Source organism: Diabrotica virgifera, chromosome 4 (genome assembly GCF_917563875.1).
Source record: "Diabrotica virgifera virgifera chromosome 4, PGI_DIABVI_V3a".
In the NCBI taxonomy this organism is placed as follows: domain Eukaryota; kingdom Metazoa; phylum Arthropoda; class Insecta; order Coleoptera; family Chrysomelidae; genus Diabrotica; species Diabrotica virgifera.
In genome coordinates this window covers 88,266,739-88,289,892 of record NC_065446.1, presented here as the reverse complement: position 1 = coordinate 88,289,892, position 23,154 = coordinate 88,266,739, and the positions used below count along the sequence as shown (strand labels likewise).

The window sequence follows — 23,154 nt, the reverse complement described above, 5'->3', positions numbered from 1 at the left end:
TCAGAGTCTTCAATCTTACTTCCAATTTTGGCGTTAAAATCTCCCATTATTATTATTTTGGATTCTCTGTTGGTGTCTATAGCTTTTTTAAGATCTTCGTAAAAAGTATTTATTTCTTCATCAGTTGCCTTTTCAGTTGGAGCATAAACTTGCACAATCTTTAATTTGGTTTTTGGATTTAGTTTTAAAATCATGTATGTAACCCTGTCTGAGATGCTGTCAATTATTTGAATTTGTGATTTTCTCTTCTTGTTGATTAAGAAACCTACTCCACCGTATGTATAGTCTTCATTGCCTTTATAATAGAGCCTGTTGCCTGAATGTAAGTCCACATACCCTTCACCTCTTCTTTTAACTTCTGATAGTCCCATTATATCCCAATTCATATTCCCTAATTCCTCTTCTAGTTCGTAGAGTTTTTCGTCTTTTGCCATGGAACGGATGTTGTAAGTTGCTATATGGAGTTGTTTGTTGTTCTTCTTTTTCAATGTCGACTTGCCTCCCCCAGAATCCTCGAGGCAGACCGTTATTTCGGTGTGGGACTGTGGAATAAACTTCCTACCCACCTGGGGTATCTTCCGTATATCTGTTGAAACCGACATTTTTGATTTGTGGAGGTTTTGGCCATAACCCACCACGCTGGCCAGACGGGTTGGTGGGTGGGAGGGGATATTAGGGAAGGAATTTGGGGTTTGGATAGGATAATACGGAGGTTGGGGCCTGGTTACCTCTAAATAGGAAATGGAGGAAAAAACCGGGAGCTCGCGTGGGCAGGGGCGCTAAATCCCTGAAGTAAGTCTGCTCTCTATCGGGATCATAGAGGGGTACCTACCCGCTACCACAGCTGGCAGTCTACCTCTCAAGAAATACTTCAAGAAGAAGAAGAACAAATGTAGTGCTCTTCTGCTGGTTCCTATTACCACCCTTTTTTAAACTATTTTTGTTGTCTCGTCTTTGTGTTCTTGTGCAATATGTTTTAGTGTTAATATTATTTATTTATCGATAGAACTCAATGTAGGTAAATCCATCTCTTTTACTTATTTTAACAGTTCATTAAAATCTCTTCTCTGTTTTAATTAATAAAGGAATTATGGAATTTGTCTTTCTGACTTCCAATTAACTTTCAACTGAGTCTATTATTTTTTTACTTATCCTTTTTTTACCTGACTCCATAACTGTGTGGTTTTTCAGTTTCAGGTACCTACATTGATGTTAACTAACTCACATCCTATAATCATATGACTGCTGATACAATAATTCAGTTGTTTTCTATCTATTTTTTTCCTGTTTACGACCACTGCCCTTAGCCTAAGAACACCTAGGAGCAATAACCTTAACATTTTGGTTACATTTGAATAACCAGAGTTAACACCAACTTCAGTTATTAACTCTTTTGATCCAAACGTTGTCAGTCTTACAATTATTAATACATAAATAAATAGAAATCTTTTAATAAATATAAATAAAACATTAAACCCGTTACATATTAAAAATTAAATAGATGACATAACTTTTTATTCCATTTTACAAACACAGATTTGTTTGCTGTCTTTTGCCACTTTTCTCTCTACCCTCAAGAACTTGCCCATATGCTTGTTAGCCTATGCAGCATTGTCCGTCTATCCGATCAAATCCCTATTAGCATAGTTTAAGCAATAAATCATGTTACTGAAGACTATAGAAATAACTCCTTGTAACGGCATCGTTTAGTTTACTTGTAACCGAAAAGACGCAAGCGGTGCTATATAAGAAAGGAAGACAACAGCCAGAAAAACAATTGACGGTGCAGATCAACCCCATCGAGCGGAAAGACGAAGCCAAATACCTGGGAGTCATCATGGACAAAGGATTAACCTTCCAAAAACATGTAGAAGCCACAGTCCAGAAGTCCAACATGGCAAGAGCAACAGAGGACTCACAAGCAGGAAAAGTAAATTAAGATTAAAAACGAGATTAAGGTTAATAAACAGCATCATATTACCGAAACTAATATTCGCATCTCTCGCATGGGGACAAGTATGCAAGACACATAAAAAGAAGATACAAGCGGTTCATAACAACAGCCTAAGAGAAGCAGCCAAAGTCCCGAAGTACGTCGCAGAAAGATTCCTGTTCAGAGAGCTACAACAGGTGATAGTCACAGAAATGATGACAGACAAGGCAAGGGTCAAATTCGCGGAGCTGGAGCACCATCCAAGCCCCATACTGCGAGAGAGGCTAGGGTATGACGCTTTTCACCGATGGAAGCACAAACGTCCTAAACAGCAAATAGTGGAATAAAGTAAAGGAAATAAAGTGAAATAAATAAAGTAAATAAAGCGAGACATAAAAATAAAGTGAAAGTGAAAGTGAAAGTAAAGTGATAAAGAAGTAAAAATAAAAATAGTAGATAGTTCGTAGCTCGAAACACCAAGTGCCGAAGAAACACGTAACCCAAGCGTAGGTCCAACACCACGATCAGGTAAAGTCAGCCCATAAAAAAAATATAAAAAAAGGCGCAAGCCACCAAAAAAATATAAAAAACATAAAAGCAAAAAAATACTTGCGCACCAAGCCATTGGACCGAGCTCAGTGGGGCTTGGTACAATGAGTTGGGGCCCAAGCAAGCAATTTTTAGTCCGCGGATAAGTAATTAGAAGATAGAGCACTTCACGCTGGCCTAGTTTTAAATTCGATTAGGGCACCACATTGGAATCTCATTACTAAGAATTTCATTGTGAAGATCATTTGCCTACGATAGTTGTGCCCCCATCGCGCATCAGCGTGCTATGGGAGGGAAAGGGATGGCCTGGAGCATTGGAGAGAGGTGAGGTGATCCCTGTTTTTTACTCGGGTATGTCGGTTTTCTTAACACCATTTTTACTCGGGTTAAAACACCTCGCCCCAATGAATTGTTACACCCGAATGTACTTTTTCGATAGGGTGGACATCTCTCACAGGTCGGGTTAAATCAAATTGCTTGCTTGCTTGCTTACTTGTAACCGTTGACCTGATAATGCTCTGCATATTTAGAGAGCAAAACCGGTAGTCAGAAGTTAAACAATAAATTATTTCGAGTACTTCTGTTTTTTACTTCATTCATTTTATATATTAAAGTTATAAATCCATAAAGAAGTAAAAGACGAAGGCCAAAGAAGACCTGGTGGGGACGCTTCGGTAAAACATGTTTGTGAAGGAAATTAATACTTGTATGACCTAATATACAACTTGATATTTTTGATGATATATGGATTTTGATGATATAAGACGAATTGGCAGAGAAATGGAAATTGAAAACACCATAAAATAGAGATCTTGAGACTCATAATTCAAGGAAAAATAGAAGATAGGAGAAGCGAGGGAAGAAGATGCGTTTCCTGGTTGAAGAGTCTGAGAGAAGGGTTTGGTTGCAGCTCAAGGCAATTGTTCAGAGCAGTTGCCTTGTAGGTCAGAATAGCCATGATGATTACCAACCTTCGTTGCGGAGATGGCACTTAAAAAGGAAAATGTAAAAATTATGTTTTTGAAACTATAGATTTGCAAAGTAAGAGCTTTAAGTGAGGGTTGTTATAGTTCATGGCAAACAATTAAAAAAAAACGCTGACATGTTTGAGAAATGCAATAATAGTTATTTATGAAACAGTTCGTGAAGTATACTTTTTGAGAACGCACGCGATGTTTAGAGCACGAGCGACAGCGGAGCGAGTGCTATACATCGCGTAAGTTCGCAATAAGTACTTCACGCACAGTTTCATACAATATTTTATCTAATAAACAAATAAAAAAACTGTAACTCTTCGTCACTGCAATTCATTTCTATTCTACAGTTTTTAGAACTTTGACATTTAAAAATTCTAATTTCTTTCAAACCACAAAACTGTCAAAATTTTTGTTGTAATTTATTGCTCATTATGTCATCTCCATGACAACGCGAAAGTTAAGGATATTTGATTATATGAAAGTGTGTCAAAAACAGTGCGAAAAAGTAAATCCCATTTAAAATACATTGTTACTTCGCGCACACTTTAAACCCTTCACGCAATGCTATCTATAATGACAGTTTTCACAACCTAAAAACTTATACATAATATATGACATAGAGTAGATAAATGATTTTTTCCTCCCAACTGTGTTCACAGGCTCATAAAAATAGTTGTTCAAAAATATTGAAACACTTGTAGGAATATCAAAATATTATGGTGGAAATTAATAAATTTCTTGCGAGTTAATGAAATTGTAGCTTTTATTATTTTACGTTTTCTGCAAAGAGTTGTCGTTGTATGAGTATGAATTAGTATTTGAGTTTACAATAAGTTTAAAATGAATCAAAGTAAAATAAAACTTAAATTAAATCTAAAATTAATTAAAGTAATTGAAATTGAGGTAATAAAATCAGTGAAATGAAAACGTTGCCATATATTTAGTTTGGTGTAATGATTTGCTTCCAAAATGCGATATTATTTATTTTAGTTATAAATGAATTTCAAAGCAATAAAAATACTATTAGTTAATTTGACATAGACTGTGATATTTTAATTCATTGAAATGCAATAGTTGTTTTTAAGAAACAATAGTAACTGTTAGTGTAGGATTACAAAAGATTGTTAATAAAACTATAAATTTGTATTTAAAGTAAATCCAGATAATTTAATAGATATAATCAGTTTTCTTCAAATTGTAATATAGACTAGGGCGAATCTGTTTTGAGATGGATGTGGGAGGTGTCATTACGATTTTTGCAGGAAAACGTGTGTGATAACTTCAATAATAATAATTGACAATATAGATATATTTTCCCTTTTTAATAAGTGCCTTTAATTTAACTATTACAATGGAGATTCCTGCGATTGATATTATGAAATATTATTAGATACTTAAATAATACACTTCTCCAAGAAATTAACGCACCACCTTAAAAATTGATCATTTTTAATGTCTTGTATTTCCTAAACCTGTTGTCCGATTTAAGATATTTTTTTTAAATATCCTTATTCTTTAACAATATCGCTGTGATAATATTGTTGCTAGACAGGTAAATTGTCACTGTAAACTGTGATTTTTTCTCAAAGTTCGCGGCAACCTGTGGAATATTCTAGAATTTATAAAATACTGAAATTAAAACCCAACTATAGAGTCATGTCTGTTTTCTTAACATTCTGTTTTTTAAATAATTCGCTTGTGTTGGATAATAAAAAAGTTAGGTACTTTAACAACTAGCCTTGTTTTTCATCAATACAGGTTGTTTTTAAATAAGTATGGCAAACTTTAAGGGGTAATTCTGTATGAAAAAAATAATGACAGTTTGCTTTATAAACGTATGTCCGCAAATGTTTCGTTTCCGATATAAGGGGTGTTGAAATTTTTCTTACAAACTGACGATTTATTTATTGCTCTAAAACCGGTTGAGATATATAAATGAAATTTGGTTGGTTTTAAGAGAAAGTTATTGTGCATTTTTTGACATACAATTAAGAATTTTATATTCACCATTAGCGCACATATTAAACGTATGTGCGCCAATGGTGAATATTATATTCCTAATTGTATATCAAAAAATGCGCAATAACTACCTCTTAAAACTTATCAAATTTCATTTAAATATCTTAACCGGTTTTAGAGAAATAAATAAATCGTCAGTTTGTAAGAAAAATTTCAACAGCCCCTATCTCGAAAACGAAGCATTTGCCGTTTATAAAGCAAACTGTCATTATTTTTTCATGCATTATTACCCTTTAAAGTTGGCCATATATATAGATCATGTAGCTCCATAGTGGAGCAAAGGGCACATCAGTGTTTCAATAGCAACATAGTAAAAGCAAAAGGTTTAATGGTAAAATTGCTAGCCTCACGCATCATTGCAAAATGTTGGCCATACTTATTTAAAAACACCCTATATTGACGAAAAACAAGGCTAGTTGTTAAAGTACCTAACTTCTTTATTATCCAACATAAGCGAATAAATAAAAAAACAGAATGTTATGAAAACCTGATGATATAGTTTTGTTTTAATTTCATTATTTTATAATTGCTAGAATTTTCCACAGGGTGTTGTGAACTTTGTGAAAAAAACAGAGTTTGATTGGTACACCCGGTATACAATGACAATTTACCTCTCTAGCAACAATATTATTACAGCGATATTGTTAAAGAATATGGCTATAACATATTAAAAAATTCACTTAAATCGGACAATAGGTTTAGGGAATTCGAGACATCAAAAATAACCCATTTTTAAGGTGGTGCGTTAATTTCTTGGAGAAGTGTAGATGAATAATAATTTAAAATATTTTATTATATTTAAAAACAATGTAAGTACACGTAGATTATATAAAGGGATTCAAATTGTTCCTTAAAGTGAAGATATTCGGTGGTAAAGTTGTTGCATATAAGTTATATCTTGTGTGTATACCGCCAAAATTATGTTTAACCCGGGAACATTCGCGCTCTCTTCTGTCACGTAAGCAGTCGCGCGTTAGATTAAATCTAACAATACGAATTTAAAACAAATTTCTATTTTATAATATTTTTATTTACTTATGTTAAAAATATATATTTCTAACAATTTTAAACCTACCTAATTGGTTATCATCAAAGCCATAAATTTCACAAAAAAAAAGAATAAAAAAATTTAAAAAATACCTATGCATTACTACAATCTTCCTCGAGGCACTTACGAGTGGAAAGTTATATTGCAAAATTTTTAATCAAGTTATCACGGAAAAGGATAAAATGTTAGATTTTTTCTAACGGCGCGACTGCTCTCGGGTTAATATAGTGTAAGTACTGTTCTGATAATCTGTGGTATTTTTTTTTCATACTGGTTACATACTCGTATCGTAATATAATAGGAGGACTGTGTTTTATTCTCAGTTTATTACTTTACAAAAAAATGCTATTCGTTTTATTGTTCACTGTTTTGAAATGATAATTTGTTCATAAGAATCTTGTAACAACTTAATTTTTCTAATAAATAAATTAAGGTTTTGATTGTTATAAAAAATAAATACATAAATATACTAATCCACGAGGAAAAACTTTTCCTGTATTTGGCTGTATACCACATATTACAAAAAAACGATAAAATCCTTTATAAAAGGTATATTTTTTAAAATCCCTATACAGGGCTACATCACAGAACAGAATTAGTTTTCGATCGGATGACCGATCATCATCAGTGTTTACCTAAAATGTGTATAACCTGATAAGATAATGCAAAGTATTTAAAATTTTGACTATAATTATAAAAAGTTATAGGTTATACTCACGTAAATCTAACATGCTAACCACCAAAGTAAAAAATATGTGGGTAAAAACCCTTTATAATTGATCCGTCTTAGGAACATAAAAGTGAAATGTGAAATTAAACATGGATGTTTAAAATATCCAATGTTCCATGCTCTAGGTACCATTGAGCTCGAATCTGACTTGTTCACATCATGACTGTGTGGTGGCAAGTGGCTGTGATAGCGGAAATTCTGAACGATGACATGACAGAAATGATAGTTCCACAGAAAGTTAAAATTTCCCTGATAGTTGTGTGAAATCTATTGTAAAGCTTGTTAAATTACGAACAGTGACAACAGTCACTCCCACTGTGGTAAATAATCCGTTAAAATGAAATTAAACTTGATATAATAGTTAGAATGTTTGCAATGAAAGTGGTAGGCAAAACCAGTTGCCTACCACAACATGGGAGAGGATAGGCTACCAAAAAGAGCACTGAATGCTAGAATGTAGGGAAAGAGATCGGTTGTAAAGCCAAGAAAGCGCTGGGAAGACACAGTAAACAGCGACGCACAAGCCCTTTTAGGAGTGCGTGTATGGAGAAGAGCAGCCACAGACAAGCAAGGGTGGAGGCAAAAAATAAAGGAGGCAAGGCTCAATTTGGGCTGTAGTGCCGTTGAAGAAGAAGAGCTAAAAGCCTAGCCTTCTACAATTTACAAGGCAAACAGATCGATGCAACCAGATCGGTTGCACTGTACAACCCTTCTACTTATCTAGGTTTTGAGTTGTTACCAGACTTTTGTATTTTGTTGCTTCAGATTTCTCGTTGTTTAAATAGATGTCGCTATTGCGTCCATTAGTAAATAAGTTTGTATTATTTTGCTTACTAGTCAGCTGGATTTAGTTTGATTCAGAAAGTACCACAAAAAGCCGCTCTGACGTGCTGACGTTCCGTGGTACTGAAAAAAAATTAAATCTTAAGCTGTCACTTATTTCCTTAGTTCTACTCACATTTTGAGTACTAGGAAACAAACATTCCTTGGATTTTTTAGGGCAGTCAATGAGGGTATTTGGCTCCGAATTCCATCCTACTACATCGATTTACTTGATATTTTCAAAGTAAGTAGGGGATAGCTCATGAAACAAAGTCTACCCTATGCCGATGTGCGCTTTTATCTTGGGGGTGGTTCCCACCCCCTTCTCGGGAGTGAAAAATGTTTTGGTTAAAATAGCCACGGAAGGGGCTGGAGAACCTAATTTTAAGCAAAAACTGTTCTATAATTATTTTTTGAAAACTCAATACTTTTTGAGTTATTCGTGGTTGAAAATTGGCCATTTTCATTGAAAAATTACACCTTTTCGGACGGATTTTTGTGAATACCTTAAAAACTATGCATCTAACAAAAAAACTATATCAAATATTACTGTAGGTTATAAAAAAACAAAGAGATTCGTTCCTTCATAAATCTTCTAGTTAAAATAGAAAGAGGGATATGGTAGGTAAGAAGAGTTTGTTTTTTTTGCTGCATGCTCAAATCGGTGTATTCAACTTGAAATAACAGAGAAACGGTCGATTTTAGGTGTATAATGATACTTACAACTTTTATAGTGCTTGAAAATACCTTTAAAATGAGCAATACTAAATGTCGATTACATTTAAACTAAGCGAGATATTCTGCAAAAAATTGATGACTAATGTATTTTAAGAAGAAATGAGAAATATATTTAACCCATCATCCATCAAAATTTAAGTACATCGTTTTTCTTCTACAATACTTTTTATTATAGTGTTATTTATATGTTTCAAAAGTTAGACTGGTTTAATGAATGGTTTTTGAAAAAAAAAATAAGATCAAATTATAGAGAGCATTTTTAAATTTTCTTAAAAATCTTCCTTTTTCTCCATCTAACTCGAAAATGATAAGGGATACGAAAAAAGATACCACATAAAAATGTAGGGTTTTTTCAGATAAAAATTTCGTTTTTATTTTTAATTACTGTATCTCTTTTCATTTTCATGGAGAAAAAGGAAGAGTTTTAAGAAAATTTAAAAATGCTCTATATAATTTGATCTTTTTTTTTTCAAAAACCATTCATTTTAGACCCGTCCAACTTTCTGAACATATAAATAACACTATAGTAAAAGGTATTGTAGAAAGAAAACGATGCATTTACATTTCGGTGGATAGGGGTTCAAATTACTTCTCATTTTTTCTTAAAACACATTTGTTATCAATTTTGTTTGCAGCATATCTCGCTTAGTTTTAATGTACTGAACCTTTAATATAGCTCATTTTAAAGGTCTTTTCAAGAACTACAAAAGGTATTGATAGCAATATACACCTAAAATTGACCGTTTCTCTGTTATTTCAAGTTGAATACACCAATTTGAGAATGTACCAAAAAACAAACTATTTTCACCTAACATATCTCTTTCTGTATTAAAACTAGAAAAGTTATGGAGGCAAGTGTCTCTTTGTTTTTTACAACTTACAAAAATGTTGAATATAGTTTTTTAGTTAGATGCACAGTTTTTAAGGTATTCGCAAAAAATCGTTCGAAAAGGTATTATGTATCAATGAAAATGGCCAATTTTCAACCACGAATAACTCAAAAAGTATTGAGTTTTCCAAAAAAAAAATTATAGAACAGTATTTGTTTAGAATTAGGTTCTCTAGCGAATTCCGTGATAATTTTAACCAAAAATTTTTCCACCCCTGAGAGGGGGTTGGAACCACCCCCCAAGATAAAAGCACACATCGGCATAGGGTAGACTTTGAATTAGGAGATAAGTAGAGACTAGGTCCAAAATTTCATTAAAATCCATGCAGTAGGATAGAATTCGGAGGTAACATGCTATTCTTGCTGCCATTGACTGGCGTATTTACCTAGATATAGTCCGTCCGCTATAACTTTTCCCATGCGGTACGATTAATTTTCGATCAAATTAAGTCAAAACAGAAAGTGAAACGTACGCCAAAGTGAAACGTACGCCGATGTGTGTAGTATATAGTATACAGTATACAAAATGTATATACACATCGACGTTCGTTTCAATTTATGTTTTGACTTAATTTGATTGAAAATGAATCGTACCGCATGGGAAAAGTTATAGCGGACGGACTATAAGTACCTATACGAGTTGTAGAAGGCAGTCATAGATTCCCCCATGTCTACCATTTATCGCTCCGTTTGCCTTGCAAATTGTAGAAGGCTAGGATTTTAGGTTGTTACCAGAATTTTGTTTTCCGGCTTAAGAGATCTATAGTGCTTCTGTACTTTAGATTTCTCATTGTTTACAATATTTTATATCTATATTTCTGCAAAGTAATAAACTGAGCAATTTTTTTTTCAAAATTAATTTCCCACCAAAACGGTACCTACAACCTTTTACAGGAACCGTCTATATTAAAGAATATATACTGTTATTAAAACTATTGTTACTAAGCACTGACTGATTTGTATTTTAAAACGATAATCTAGGCGAAATAGGGAGTGGCCCACGAAGCAGTAGTCCCCTGATAGACGTTGAAGGTGTCTCCGATGACGAGAACGAGATCCCCAACAGTACTGTAGGTCAGTGCCTTACATGGTCTGTTTGTTGTCTCTCGGTGTTGTTTCACTGTTGTTTATAATTATTCTATTCTTTGTTGTCCTTTTTAATGTGCTGTTATTGTACAACTTAGAGCTTATTATAAATTATAAATAAATAAAGAGTAATAAAAAAAGAGTTGGCACTCAAATTGTTAAGTTGGCCCTAATATTATTAAATTTTAGTTAAATCTTGTACTTGCATTAAGTTTCTACATTTCTTAACTACGTTCACGGACAAAAATATGGAATATTTTGAAATGATCGTAAATATATTCAATTTGATGGGTTCATGTTACCAACACACTTTTTTTAAATAAAACTGTATTTAACTAGTGATGTTGATTATAGACACTTTCGAGTAATCGTTACAAATCGTTACTTTTGTATAAAGTAATCATTTACAGTATTCGTTACTTTGATTACTATGATTACTTTTGTTACTTTTGTATTTGAGTACCAGTAATCATATCGAGAATCTTATTTCTCAGTAGCACCGATCTGTTTAATGGATAAAAATGATTTGATTATTATGATTACTTTTGTATTTGAGTACGGGTAATCATATCGAGAATCGTATTTCTCAGTAGGTAGGTTTTATTTTTATTTTCATGCTGTGAATTTGTGAATTATCTACTATCTAATCTACATCGGCAAATCGCGTAGATCTAGATAAAAATATAGGGTTCTCGCATTCGATTTTTGTTAATGGCATACATTACATATTTTACGTATACCTACCATTATACCTCTTTCTGTTTTATTTTCTATCTTCTCCTCACCCTCATACCCTTAAAACGCTTCATACTTATAACGATATTCCATAACACTCGTAAAATACCGGTCTCGTCCGTTACTCGCTGGGATACGATTGGTAGAAAGTAACGAAGTAATCAGAGTAATCAAAGTACATAGATACAATAGTCGTTACTCTTTCTGATACGATTTGTACGAAGTAATCAGAGTAATCAAAGTAACGATTTGTCTCTCTGTATAGTAGTCGTTACTTTCGGTATTCGTAAGTAAGGAGTACATTGTAACGAATAGATACTTTCTCAGACGTCTCTATATTTAACACGTTTTAAGTGAATAAGTAAAAACTTTAAATGCATTTTAAGTGTAACTTTAAACAAAAATTTACTTGAAACTAAGTCTTACTTAAGACGTCATATTTTAATTATTTCTTAAAAAACAATAAAATTAATATAGCTAACGAGCTTGAAACCGGTTAGGGGGTTTATGGCACTCTCTGAATGAATTGAAATATAAGACTTCTTTAGTTTTCGTTTTACAGTAAAATTATTATTTATTAATAAAATTAATAGTCAGTATTCCCTACTCGGCCTTTGACCACTGCTTGTAACCGTCTTCGAATACTCTGAATTAAATCTTGAATTTATGCTTAACGAATTGTCTTCCATTCTTTTTGCGTTGCAATCCATAGCTCTCCCAGTGTCATCGGTACGGGATTTCTTTCAGAATATGACGTTTTACAGTGTCTCAACATGCTCGATCGTATTTAAATTCGGGCTATATGGTGGCTCATATAATCTTTGAAATTGAACCTGATCAAGGTAAGCATTTACCACTTTAGCGACATGAAAACGTGCGTTATCGTGTATTAGCACGAATCTATCATATCCAATATGGCTGACAAATGACAAAGGCAAAGCAGTTCTAAAATGTTTTCAATGTATATTTAGCTGTCAATCGCCCAATCATCTGCACAAGTATGGGATGCCCTTCCCAAGCTAAACGACCCCATACTATTATACCGACAACATCAAAACAAACGCTGTATATGAGGTTACAACTGGCATGCCCTTCGCCAACTTTTCTGTAGACGAAGTTTCGTCCATTTTGCTTTCTTCAGTGAATTCTGGTCCCATCTTCGTAACGAATAAGGTTAACAAGATATTTCGAAATTATTTCAAGTTATGGTGTCATAACATAAATATTCGATATTTTTGTCCATTAATGTGTATTTTGTTACAGTTTATGTAAAATAAATGATACAATTATAAGATTGTTTAATATGTGGATACTAATACTGATATCTAATAGACCAACCTTAAAAAGGTTTACCCTTAAAAAGGTGCTTAGAAACGGACTATACCGACTAAATCTTTTGTATTTCTAACGCACCAAACGTTTTTGATCGATTCTATTATTTTTTTTTTTCTATATATTTCTATATAAGTTGAAATATATTTTTTTCCCTTTCGTTTTTTTGTGTATCTTTTATTCCACTTTCTCTTTGTATGATAATTATCTGCTGTTACTCAAGTTCGTCGGGTAAGAATTTTTCTGTGGTCTTCAGTTTTTCTGTTGTTACATTCTTGCATTCATTATCAAACCAATGAATTTTAAGAGCGCAAGTTCTTTTTCATATTTTATCTTTTGCTGCTGCTTCAATATCTTCCTTTATTTTAGTCCAATTTTATTTTCTTTGCTGACGTTTGAGAGATTCTAGAAATTCTAGCCTTGAATGTTGAGGAGATCACTAGCCAACGATCTAAGTCTATGTGTGCGCCTCCATAACTTCTGTAGTTCATTATGTCTGTCCCGTATCTTGAATTTATTAAAATGTGATCAGTCTGACCCATTGTTCATCAGGGGAGGTCCAGCTTAAGGGGAGATCCATTAAAATGAACTAGGTTTTTAAAAGTCAGGACCTACGTGTAACAACAAAATGTCTATTTATATACTACATATTTCCGGGATGACTATACGGAAAATAAACTTGGATTCTATAGAAGGCAACTTTGAAGAAACTGGATACTATTGAAATGTTGGTGCTACAGGTGCCTACTGCAGATCGCATGCGTTGATTTACTGAAGAATTAGGAAGTTCTCCGCAGAATGGGAAAATAACGTGAATTGTTTGTTACGATATAAAAACGGAAATTAGGCTACCTTGGACATATTATAAGAAGTAATGAGATACATCGATTAATAGAAAAGGCCTGGCAACAAGAAACAATGCCGAAAGAATGGTGTGGTAGTATTACATGGTGTGGTAGTGTGCCAATACACAAAAGAGGAAAAAAGAGAACGAAAAATCCTTCGAATGATATATAGCCCTCTTTTAGAGTCGCTCTGTGGAAAGAAAAATCTAGTCAGATATATAAAATGTGTTTTGGGAAAGTCCAGATGGGAGAAGATCTGGAGAAGATGGAAGTACAGAGACAGTGGAAAATAGTGGCAAAGGACCGACAAACGTGAAAGGCAATAGAAAACGCGGCAAAGACTCACGAAGGGTTGTAGCGTCATTGATGATGACGAATGAGATACATGGATTACTTTAGTTGGTTTTGAAGGAAAAGTGTTTGGTGGGAGAGATCTGCGAATACGTATTTCCTGGCGCTATCCTTAGGAACTTCGTTCAATATAACAATTGCATCCCTACCTTGAGCAGTCATTCTTCTTCTTATTGAGCTGTCTTCTTTCGAAATATGGTGATCTAAATGGCAATTGCAGATTTGTAAACTGCTGCATAAAAGATATCTGCGGATGAGCGGTGAAGAGGGTCTCCTCAGGTAGTTTGATAATGATATTAGCACTATCTGAGTGGCATTTATATTTTTTTTGATAAGATCCTTTCATTTGAAACTCATTTTCTTCTTGTGGTGTCATCGCCTTTAATGGAGGTTAGCGACTGCACAGACAAATCTGTCCCTGTCCAATACGGCTCTAAACAAAGATGTTGAATCAAGGCCGGTCCAGTCTCTGATATTTCTAAGCCATGAAATCTGGCGCCTACCGGGATGGCGGATATTCCTTCAATCACACCCTGGATGATCAGTTGCGCGAGGCGGTACTTATCATTTCTCATTATGTGTCCCAGATAGCAACTTTTCTAACTTTGATGATCTTTAGCAGCTCCCTATCTGTACCCATTCTCCTCAGAACGTTTTCGTTGGTGGTGTGGATTGTCCAAGGTATTTCCAAGATTCTTCTATAAAACTAGAGTTCAAAGGCTTCTAACTTATTCATAAGCGTTGTGTTGAGCGTCCAGGCCTCCGTCCATACAAAAGTATTGACCATACACAGCAATACAGAAAACGACATCTAAGGCTGATATTAATGCTACTGTTACAAAATATTCTTTTCATTTTGATAAAACCATGTCAGGCTACCTCTATTCTTGCTCTTACTTCTCATTTATAATCAAGTTGATTGTTGAACCAGCAGCCAAGATATTTGTATGGATATACGGATTCATATAGCCCCACTGAAGACGTCTAGAAACAGAAACAGCTGTCTGTGGATGATGAAGCACCTCTGAATCGAAAGGAAACATAAACTGTCTTTCATATTTGTATTAGTTTGCGTATTTAATAGACGGAGAGGCAGCGCTAAAAAATCTCTTTGAATTTCTCTCTCTTAACTTTCACAGTTAATTACTGTGAGTGTGTAGAGAAACATACTACGGTCGGTCAAGCGAAACGTAGAACAGGGGTTACTGAGAGGGTATGAAAGTTGCTTTCCTACGAATGTACCTAATTATTTCCATTTACTAAGGCTGAAAATCAGTACACACATTCTAAATTAAATATAAATAAAAATTATTATAGTCGGTCAGCTGTATGACGGGACAGAGCCGGTCGGTCGGCCCCAATAGTCGATTGATGAAATAAAGCATTTTGGCTCGCAATTTTTTCGTCCAGCATGGATTTACTTAAAATTTTCACAGAAGGTGGGGAATAGTCCAAGGATCATTTTCTATATCATGCCGCTATCATACGCTAAAATCTTGGGGGTGGTTGCTACCCCATCTCGGGGGTGGGAATTTTCTATTACATTTTAACCGTGTTATTCAATGGAAAAAGTGTTTCTAAGAAAAAAATGTTTTTTACATTTTCTTCGTAAATCTAATATTTTTCGAGTTATTCGCGCTTGAAAATAACAGTTTTTAGACGAAAAAATCGACTTTTTTAGAGGGTTTTTTGAGAATGCCTCGAAAAATATTCCATATATTTTTGGCGGTAAAAAGTTTCTTCAAAAATGATTTTGTAAGATTATTAAAGAGCTATAAGACTGTGTAAATTAAATTCCGTAATATCCCTTGAGTTTTTAATTGGGGCGGGTTTAAAGGGCTCGAATAAGGAGGTGTTTGCTGGTAAATAGAGGTTTTAAACAGCTATATCTGGCTAACTATTCACTGTATTGAAAATCTATGCAAAGGGTAATTTTAGTCATTAAAAAAGCTACAATTTAGTAGTTTATACTATTTTTCGTATCTTCATTATTTTCGGAGATATTTTGAAGTAAAAGGTGAAAAATACCAAATTGCAAAAAATCAATTTTTCTTTAAAGTCCAATTTTTCCAAAATTAGGCATTTAAATAGGTCAAACTCCTTGAGTGTATTTATAATATAAATTTAATCAACAGGGACTACAGAAAGGTAAAGACCAATTTTGAATTAGGAAGGTAGTTAGGGGGTTGATTTCACTGATTTTTTCGTAGAGAAAAGCAGGTTCCGACATTTTTTTTTTATTATAAGTCGCTTAATTTTCATGCTAGAAACTTTTTATTTTTTTTTTTAAAGGTCTAATTGTATACTTGAAAAAATATTATTTAAGTTTTCCTCGAAAAAATGCAAATTTTTCCCATTATTTGGCTTTGAATATTTCAAATTATGCATTTGACGAAAAAAGCTAACCCTTAACATGCCGTATCTCGGTTTGTATTGGTCTTAAAGATATTGTAGGAAAAGAATTTGGTTTGTGTTACTAAAAGATACAATTTCGATATCTACAGTTTTTTTTTTTGATTAAATGCATATTTTTCGAGGTATTCTCAAAAAACCCTCTAAAAAGTCGATTTTTTCGTCAAAAAACTTATTTTCAAGCGCGAATAACTCGAAAAATATTAGTTTTACGAAGAAAATGTAAAAAACATGTTTTTCTAAGAATCACTTTTTCCATCGAATAGATGGTTAAAATGTAATAAAAAATTCCCACCCCCGAGACGGGGTGGCAACCACCCCCAAGCTTTTAGCGTATGATAGCGGCATGATACATAAAATGATCCTTGGACTATTTCATACCTTCTGTGAAAATTTCAAGTAAATCCATGCTGGACGAAAAAATTGCGAGCCAAAATGTTTCATTTCCTCAATCGACTATTGGGGCCGACCGACCGGCTCTGTCCTGTCATACAGCTGGCCGACTATAATAACTGTTATTTATATTTAATTTAGAATGTGTGTACTGATTTTCAGCCTTAGTAAATGGAAATAATTACCTTCGTAGGAAAGCAACTTTGATACCCTCTCAGTAACCCCTGTTCTACGTTTCGCTTGACCGACCGCACTACGTTTCGCTTGACCGGCCGCAGTATGTTTCTCTACACACTCACAGTAATTAACTGTGAAAAATCTAGCTTTAGTAAATTCAAAGAGATTTTTCAGCGCTGCCTCTTGGTCTATAAGCTGTTGGTAGTTCACATAAATTGGAAGGGGTAAATGAAACCCATAAACTTCGAAATTATTTTGATTGCTATTGCACATTTGCCAAAAAAACTGTGATGACTCTTAGTTTGCCATAAAGTTTGTAAAGCCGTTGTACAATAACAAAAATATTAATAGTTTCTCTCCTATACAGGGTAGCGGATAACCAGCTTTAAGGTGTACATTATCGTCCTTACTAACCAGTAATACATGTGTCAGTTGCTAACTTATGGAAAATTGTAGGGATTAAACTATGATGTAAATTAAAAATGATTAATTTTTCACTATTTGTAAACTAACGTAGTTATTGCCTCCTTCTAGAAGTATTCAGCAAATATTATTTCAAAAAATATACAAAAGCTACTTTATTATATATCTATTTACCAGGTTAACCGATAGTTGATAACGAATTATTTTATAAAAACTGTATATATTTAGATTTATGTAATATACAGGGTGTTTGGTAAAGATTGGGCAATAGCTTAACCTTAGATTCCTGAGCTTAAAATAGGCTGATTTAAGCTACAGTCGGAAAAATGAAAGAATACCCATGAACGAACATATAAAACACGCTGTATTTTCCTGTCACCAGTCGGAAAAATGAAAGAATACCCATGAACGAACATATAAAACACGCTGTATTTTCCTGTCACCGTGTCACAAAGAAAATTGTGCAGTGCAAGTACATGTAACAACAATTAGTACATGTACTTGCGCTGGCCATTTTTTTGTGTGACACGGTGACACGAAAATACAGCGTGTTTTATATGTTCGTTCATGGGTATTCTTTCATTTTTCCTACTATAACTTACCTTAGCACGAAAGTTGATAATAACCGAAATACAGGTTGTCAAAGTTAAACTTTTATTTTATTAATTCTTGAATATTTCCTGACAGTCATGGGATAACAACACGAAATTTGGTAAGCGGGTTTTTTTGTTATGAAAAATCTAAATTAGCCACCAAAAATGATGTATTACCCAGAGGGCGCCACATACGTCTTTCAGCGCTCATTTAATACTTTAAATTTTTTTATCACCCACTCTACATACTTTTTGAATCAAAACTTTTATTCTCTTAATATTTTTACTTAAAAAAGGTGTACTACATTCATCTCGCTAAACTCAACTATTTTATTAGAGATAAACGCATTTTAAATCTGCGATACAACCTAATTTTTTGCATAATATCATTGTATTTATGTACACCCGAGAAATCAACTTGAAACCATAATAATTATTGTTAGCCCAGTAAATGAACAGGAAATACGGCGATACCGTGTAATTTTCAGGGGCAACTCCGAATTGCATGAAAATTTGGATGTAGGTTCTACTTACCCTCCACTTTAAAGTTGAATGTGTGCCGATGGTTGCTTTTACTTGGGGGGTGACAGTCACCCCTTCCCGAGGGTGAAAAAACATGTTCAAGATAAGCCCGGAAATTAATAAATTGACTGGTTATAAGCAACTTTCGTTCTATAGAGTTTTTTCTGTAAGTCAATATTTTTCGAGATATTTGCGATTCAAGATGTTTATATTTCGACAAAAAAACTACGTTTTCAAGGTTTTCCGCAAATAACTCAAAAAGTAAATATTTTACCGAAAAAAATATTCTTAACAAAAGTGTAGCCTATAAAAGAACTAAAAACATGGTGTATGAGTAAAGTCTATAAACAGAGCAAAAGCAAAGTTGTAGCTCATGAAAAATACGTTCTTATTCGTCTAATTCCAAATCGAATATTTCAACGTGAAATCGCCTAAAAATTAAGCGCTTTTCGGGAAAAATCCATTTAAACTTAAAAGTTTTTACAAAAAGCTTCATTTTAATTGTTTATAAAAGTTTTTAGCATTAAAAATAAGCAGTTACGCTCAAAATAAAGTTGTCCCCTTTTTTTGGTAAAAAATCATGAAAATCTCCCCGTGTTTAGCTCTCCAAATGAAATTAATCGTTACTGGTTTACAAACAATTCGCTTTAATTTTCTATTTTTTATATGATCTGTCAGTTTCATCGGTTTAAAGTGCTTATTTTTGAAAGGATTATAGTTAAAAGGGCTTGAACGAGTCACTATACACGAGTGTATTCAAACTTTGAATAGCCATATATTAACCAATTTTTGTCGTACGGAAAAGCAAAATAAAACTAGCATATTTGTAACAGTAAAACCTACATTTTTTTACTCTTTGAGGTTCTTCGTATCACTAATACTTTTTAAGTTATTTCGAAAAAAGCAAATTTTTCCAAAATTTTTAGAAACATTTTTTTACTATACAACCAAATGTTTTCAAAAATAAGCACTTCAAACCGGTCAAATTTACAGATCATATAAAAAATATACATACATTTAAAGTAAATGGTAAAGCGGTAACGATTAATTTTATTTAGGGTGCTAAATAGAAGGAGATTTTCACGATTTTTTTTTCCAAAATTAAGGGGCCAACTTTTTTTTTAGCATAACTCGTTTTTTTATGCTAGAAACTTTTGTAAAAAATAAAGCTTTTTTTAAACACTTTAAAAAATGTTAATCGGTTTTCCCCGAGAATTGCTTAATTTTTCGGTGATTTCACGTTGAAATATTCATTTGGAATTAGACGAATAAGAACGTATTTTTCATGAGCTACAACTTTGCTTTTACTCGGTTTATAGACTTTACTGATACACCATTTTTTTAAGTTTTTTTATAAGCTACACTTTTTATAAGAATATTTTTTTTTGGTAAAATATTTACTTTTTGAGTTATTTGCAGAAAACCGTCTGAAAACGTAGTTTTTCTGTCGAAAAATAAACATTTTCAATCGCAAATATCTCGAAAAGTATTGACTTACATAAAAAACTCTATAGAAAGAAAGTTGCTTATAATCAGTCAATTTATCCATTTTCTGGCTTATCTTGAACGTATGTTTTTTTAGCCCCGAGAAGGTGTGACTGTCACCCTCCAAGTAAAAAGAACCAACGGCACAAATTCAACTTTGAAGTGGAGGGTAAGTAGAACCTAAATCCAAATTTTCATGCAATTCGGAGTTGCCCCCGGAAATTAGACTTCAAAACGGTCACTTATTGGGCTATGTGCCAGTTCTCATATTTATGTTATTGCATCGCAAATTCCATTTGACGAAATTTACTATACATTCTTGGGAATTTTTATGGTTTTAAATTATTTTTCGGGTGTAACTACAATGATATTATGCAAAAAATTATGTTGCCGCTCAGATTTAAAATGCGTTTATTTCGAAAATGGTTGAGTTTAGCGAGGTGAATGTAGTAGGTATACCTTTTTTAAGTAAAAATATTGAGAATAAAAATTTTGATTCAAAAAGTATGTAGAGTGGGTAATAAAAAAATTTAACCTATTAAATGAGCACTGAAAGGAGTATGTGGTGCCTTCTGGGTAATACATCATTTTTGGTGGCGAATTTAGAGTTTTTAACCTCACTTACCAAATTTCGTGTTATTATCCCATGCCTGTTAGGAAATATTCAAGAATAAATAAAATGAAAGTTTAACTTTGAGGTACTTTTACTAAAGTATTTCGGTTATTATCACCTTTCGTACTAAGGTAAGTTAGCTTAAATCGGCCTATTTTAACCTCAGGAATATAAGGTTAAGCTATGGCCCATTCATTACCAAACAACCTGTATAAGTGGCGCTTATAAGACAGCAGAAATTTTTCAGTTTCTAATTTAACTGAGCCGCAACCGTGCTTCGGAGGACACGTAAAGCCGTATGTCCAGGCTACGTAATGAAGCTGTTATACGATCGCTAATGCCGTCGCGTTGATGACGTGAAAAACACGCCGCGTAATTTCCAAATTATACGTGACTGTATTTGCGCCATATTGAGATCACTTTTTCCTAATAATAGATCTTAAGAATTCCTAGTAATTTACGTATGTTCCAATAATAATAGAATAAACTATGTTCCAACATTTCTTTAGTTTTACTTATATCCTTAAACAGTTTTTATATATAACAGCAACAATGTAATTTAGCAAGAAATAATGTATTTAAAGCAAACCTTACTCTCTAGGTAGGTGGTATGACAGTAGCGGGTGCTGCCACGTAGCAAAGATACGACTGTCTTCTATAGCAGACCAGGAACAAGTAAAAAGTTGAGATTGCAGATAGATGATCTTCAGATAACTGTATACCGGAAATCTATGCGGGGGTATCTCTTGGCGTCAATATTGGTTTTCTTAAGCAATTGTAATGTATTCTTCCTATTTGGTTCGTACTTTCAGCGTCGAATTGGCACTGTTTGGGGTAGCTAGGTACGAATTATAAATACTGCCCATTTAATATTTATTTAATATTTATATAAAGTTGCGAAACTTCTTAAAGTTGAAAACATTTAAGATTTGATCGACTTGAAATTTGAGAGATAATATTTGATCATATTTGCTGGAAACTTCTAGAAGATCAAAATTTGATATTAACATACTTATATTAGTAAAGAAGATAATATCCTTACTCTGTTTAATTAGTTACCCTGTATGCATTCTAACCATAGTCATAGATAAAATTGATGCACTCCCTAACAATCTATATTCTTATACCGACGTTTTAGACCTAACTTGATATAGTTGAAGCCATGAAACTCTGAAGATTTCCTTTAAATCTGTACTAACACTTTTTCTGGATAGAAAAACTAATCATTTTTACGCTTTATGCTGCTTTTGCTTTATGTGTACTCTGTTTTTTTTTTCTTTCTTGGTATTTAAAAAGACCGTATTGAATTAGTATGTATTCAATAAATATATAAGTATTCTGTATCTTGCAGACTTGTACATACAAAAAATTTTTGCACAACTTTAAAGATAAACAAGCAAAAAATTATTGATTCTTCCCCTCCTACGCTTTTCTCATCTCATCGTCATATTTACTATCAATTGCAGCTGCTAATATTCCTCATCGCCACCCATCATCATCAATGGCGTTACAACTCTTCGTGAGTCTTTGCCTTCCATTCGCGTTTACTGTTGCCTTCCATGTTTGTCAGTCCTGTGCCAACATTTCCCATTGTCTCGCCACCGTTGTCTCCAGGTTCTCTCTGACTACGTATTTTATAATATGCATAATATTTCTGCATATGCTAATATTTCTCGTACCTTATTATACCGGGCGTCCAGAAACTCTACCGACAAACGAAGACAGGAGATTCCTCAGATAATTTTAACACAATTTAACCCAATTCACCTAGTCCCAAAATGCTTCCTAAGGGAGTTAGAGCTCTCTAAAAATGGCGTCTTGTAATTAGTTTTTCTTAAATATCTCCAGAAATCTTCTATTTATAAAAACAAAACTTGGTACGCATATTTATCTTCCAGAGATAATTCGATTCCATCCATTGCCAATTTCTAGTACTGGTCATAGGCGTCCCTTTTGCGTAGGGCAACGGTTATTTTATCGCATAACTTGTTTGTTTTTAACTTTTAAGCACTTTGACACTGGATTATTAAATTATGAGGTCTTCTAGTAATAATAGGTATTCTTGATGTTGTTCTGAAGCTATTTCCTTGTGACATTTTTATAATCACCTATTTTTCAATGGGAAAGAAACCACAATTTTACCAAAAAAATGATTTTATTAACGTTTCGACGCCCAAGTCGGGTGTCGTTGTCAAAATACAAAATAATACTAAATTAAACAAAAATGTTGTTGCTTAGTAAAAAATTCTTCTAATAATTTATTTAATCTGACTCATTTATATCGGCAATTCAAACATGTATTACACATTTTAAAGTAGAAGACTTTAAAATGATATTGCTAATATTAATGAGTTGCGTTCCTGGGACGACTTTACTAAAAGATAGTTCATTTGATTACGTGAAATCAACCCAATTCAAGAATATCCGCCACAAAAAATCATAGCATGTGATCTGCCTTTAAAAAGACGGTGATATGCAACGG

At 33.3% G+C, this 23,154-nt stretch overlaps 1 protein-coding gene across 1 annotated transcript in view; it reads left to right on the top strand.

Moving 5' to 3' along the window:
- LOC114326292 (calmodulin-binding transcription activator 2) overlaps positions 1–23,154 on the top strand; it is a 298,703-nt gene that overhangs the window by 233,070 nt on the left and 42,479 nt on the right. Inside the window, exon 15 of the mRNA XM_028274604.2 lies at positions 10,687–10,779. Coding sequence (XP_028130405.2) covers positions 10,687–10,779 — 93 coding nt within the window. The remainder of the gene's footprint in view (positions 1–10,686; positions 10,780–23,154) is intronic.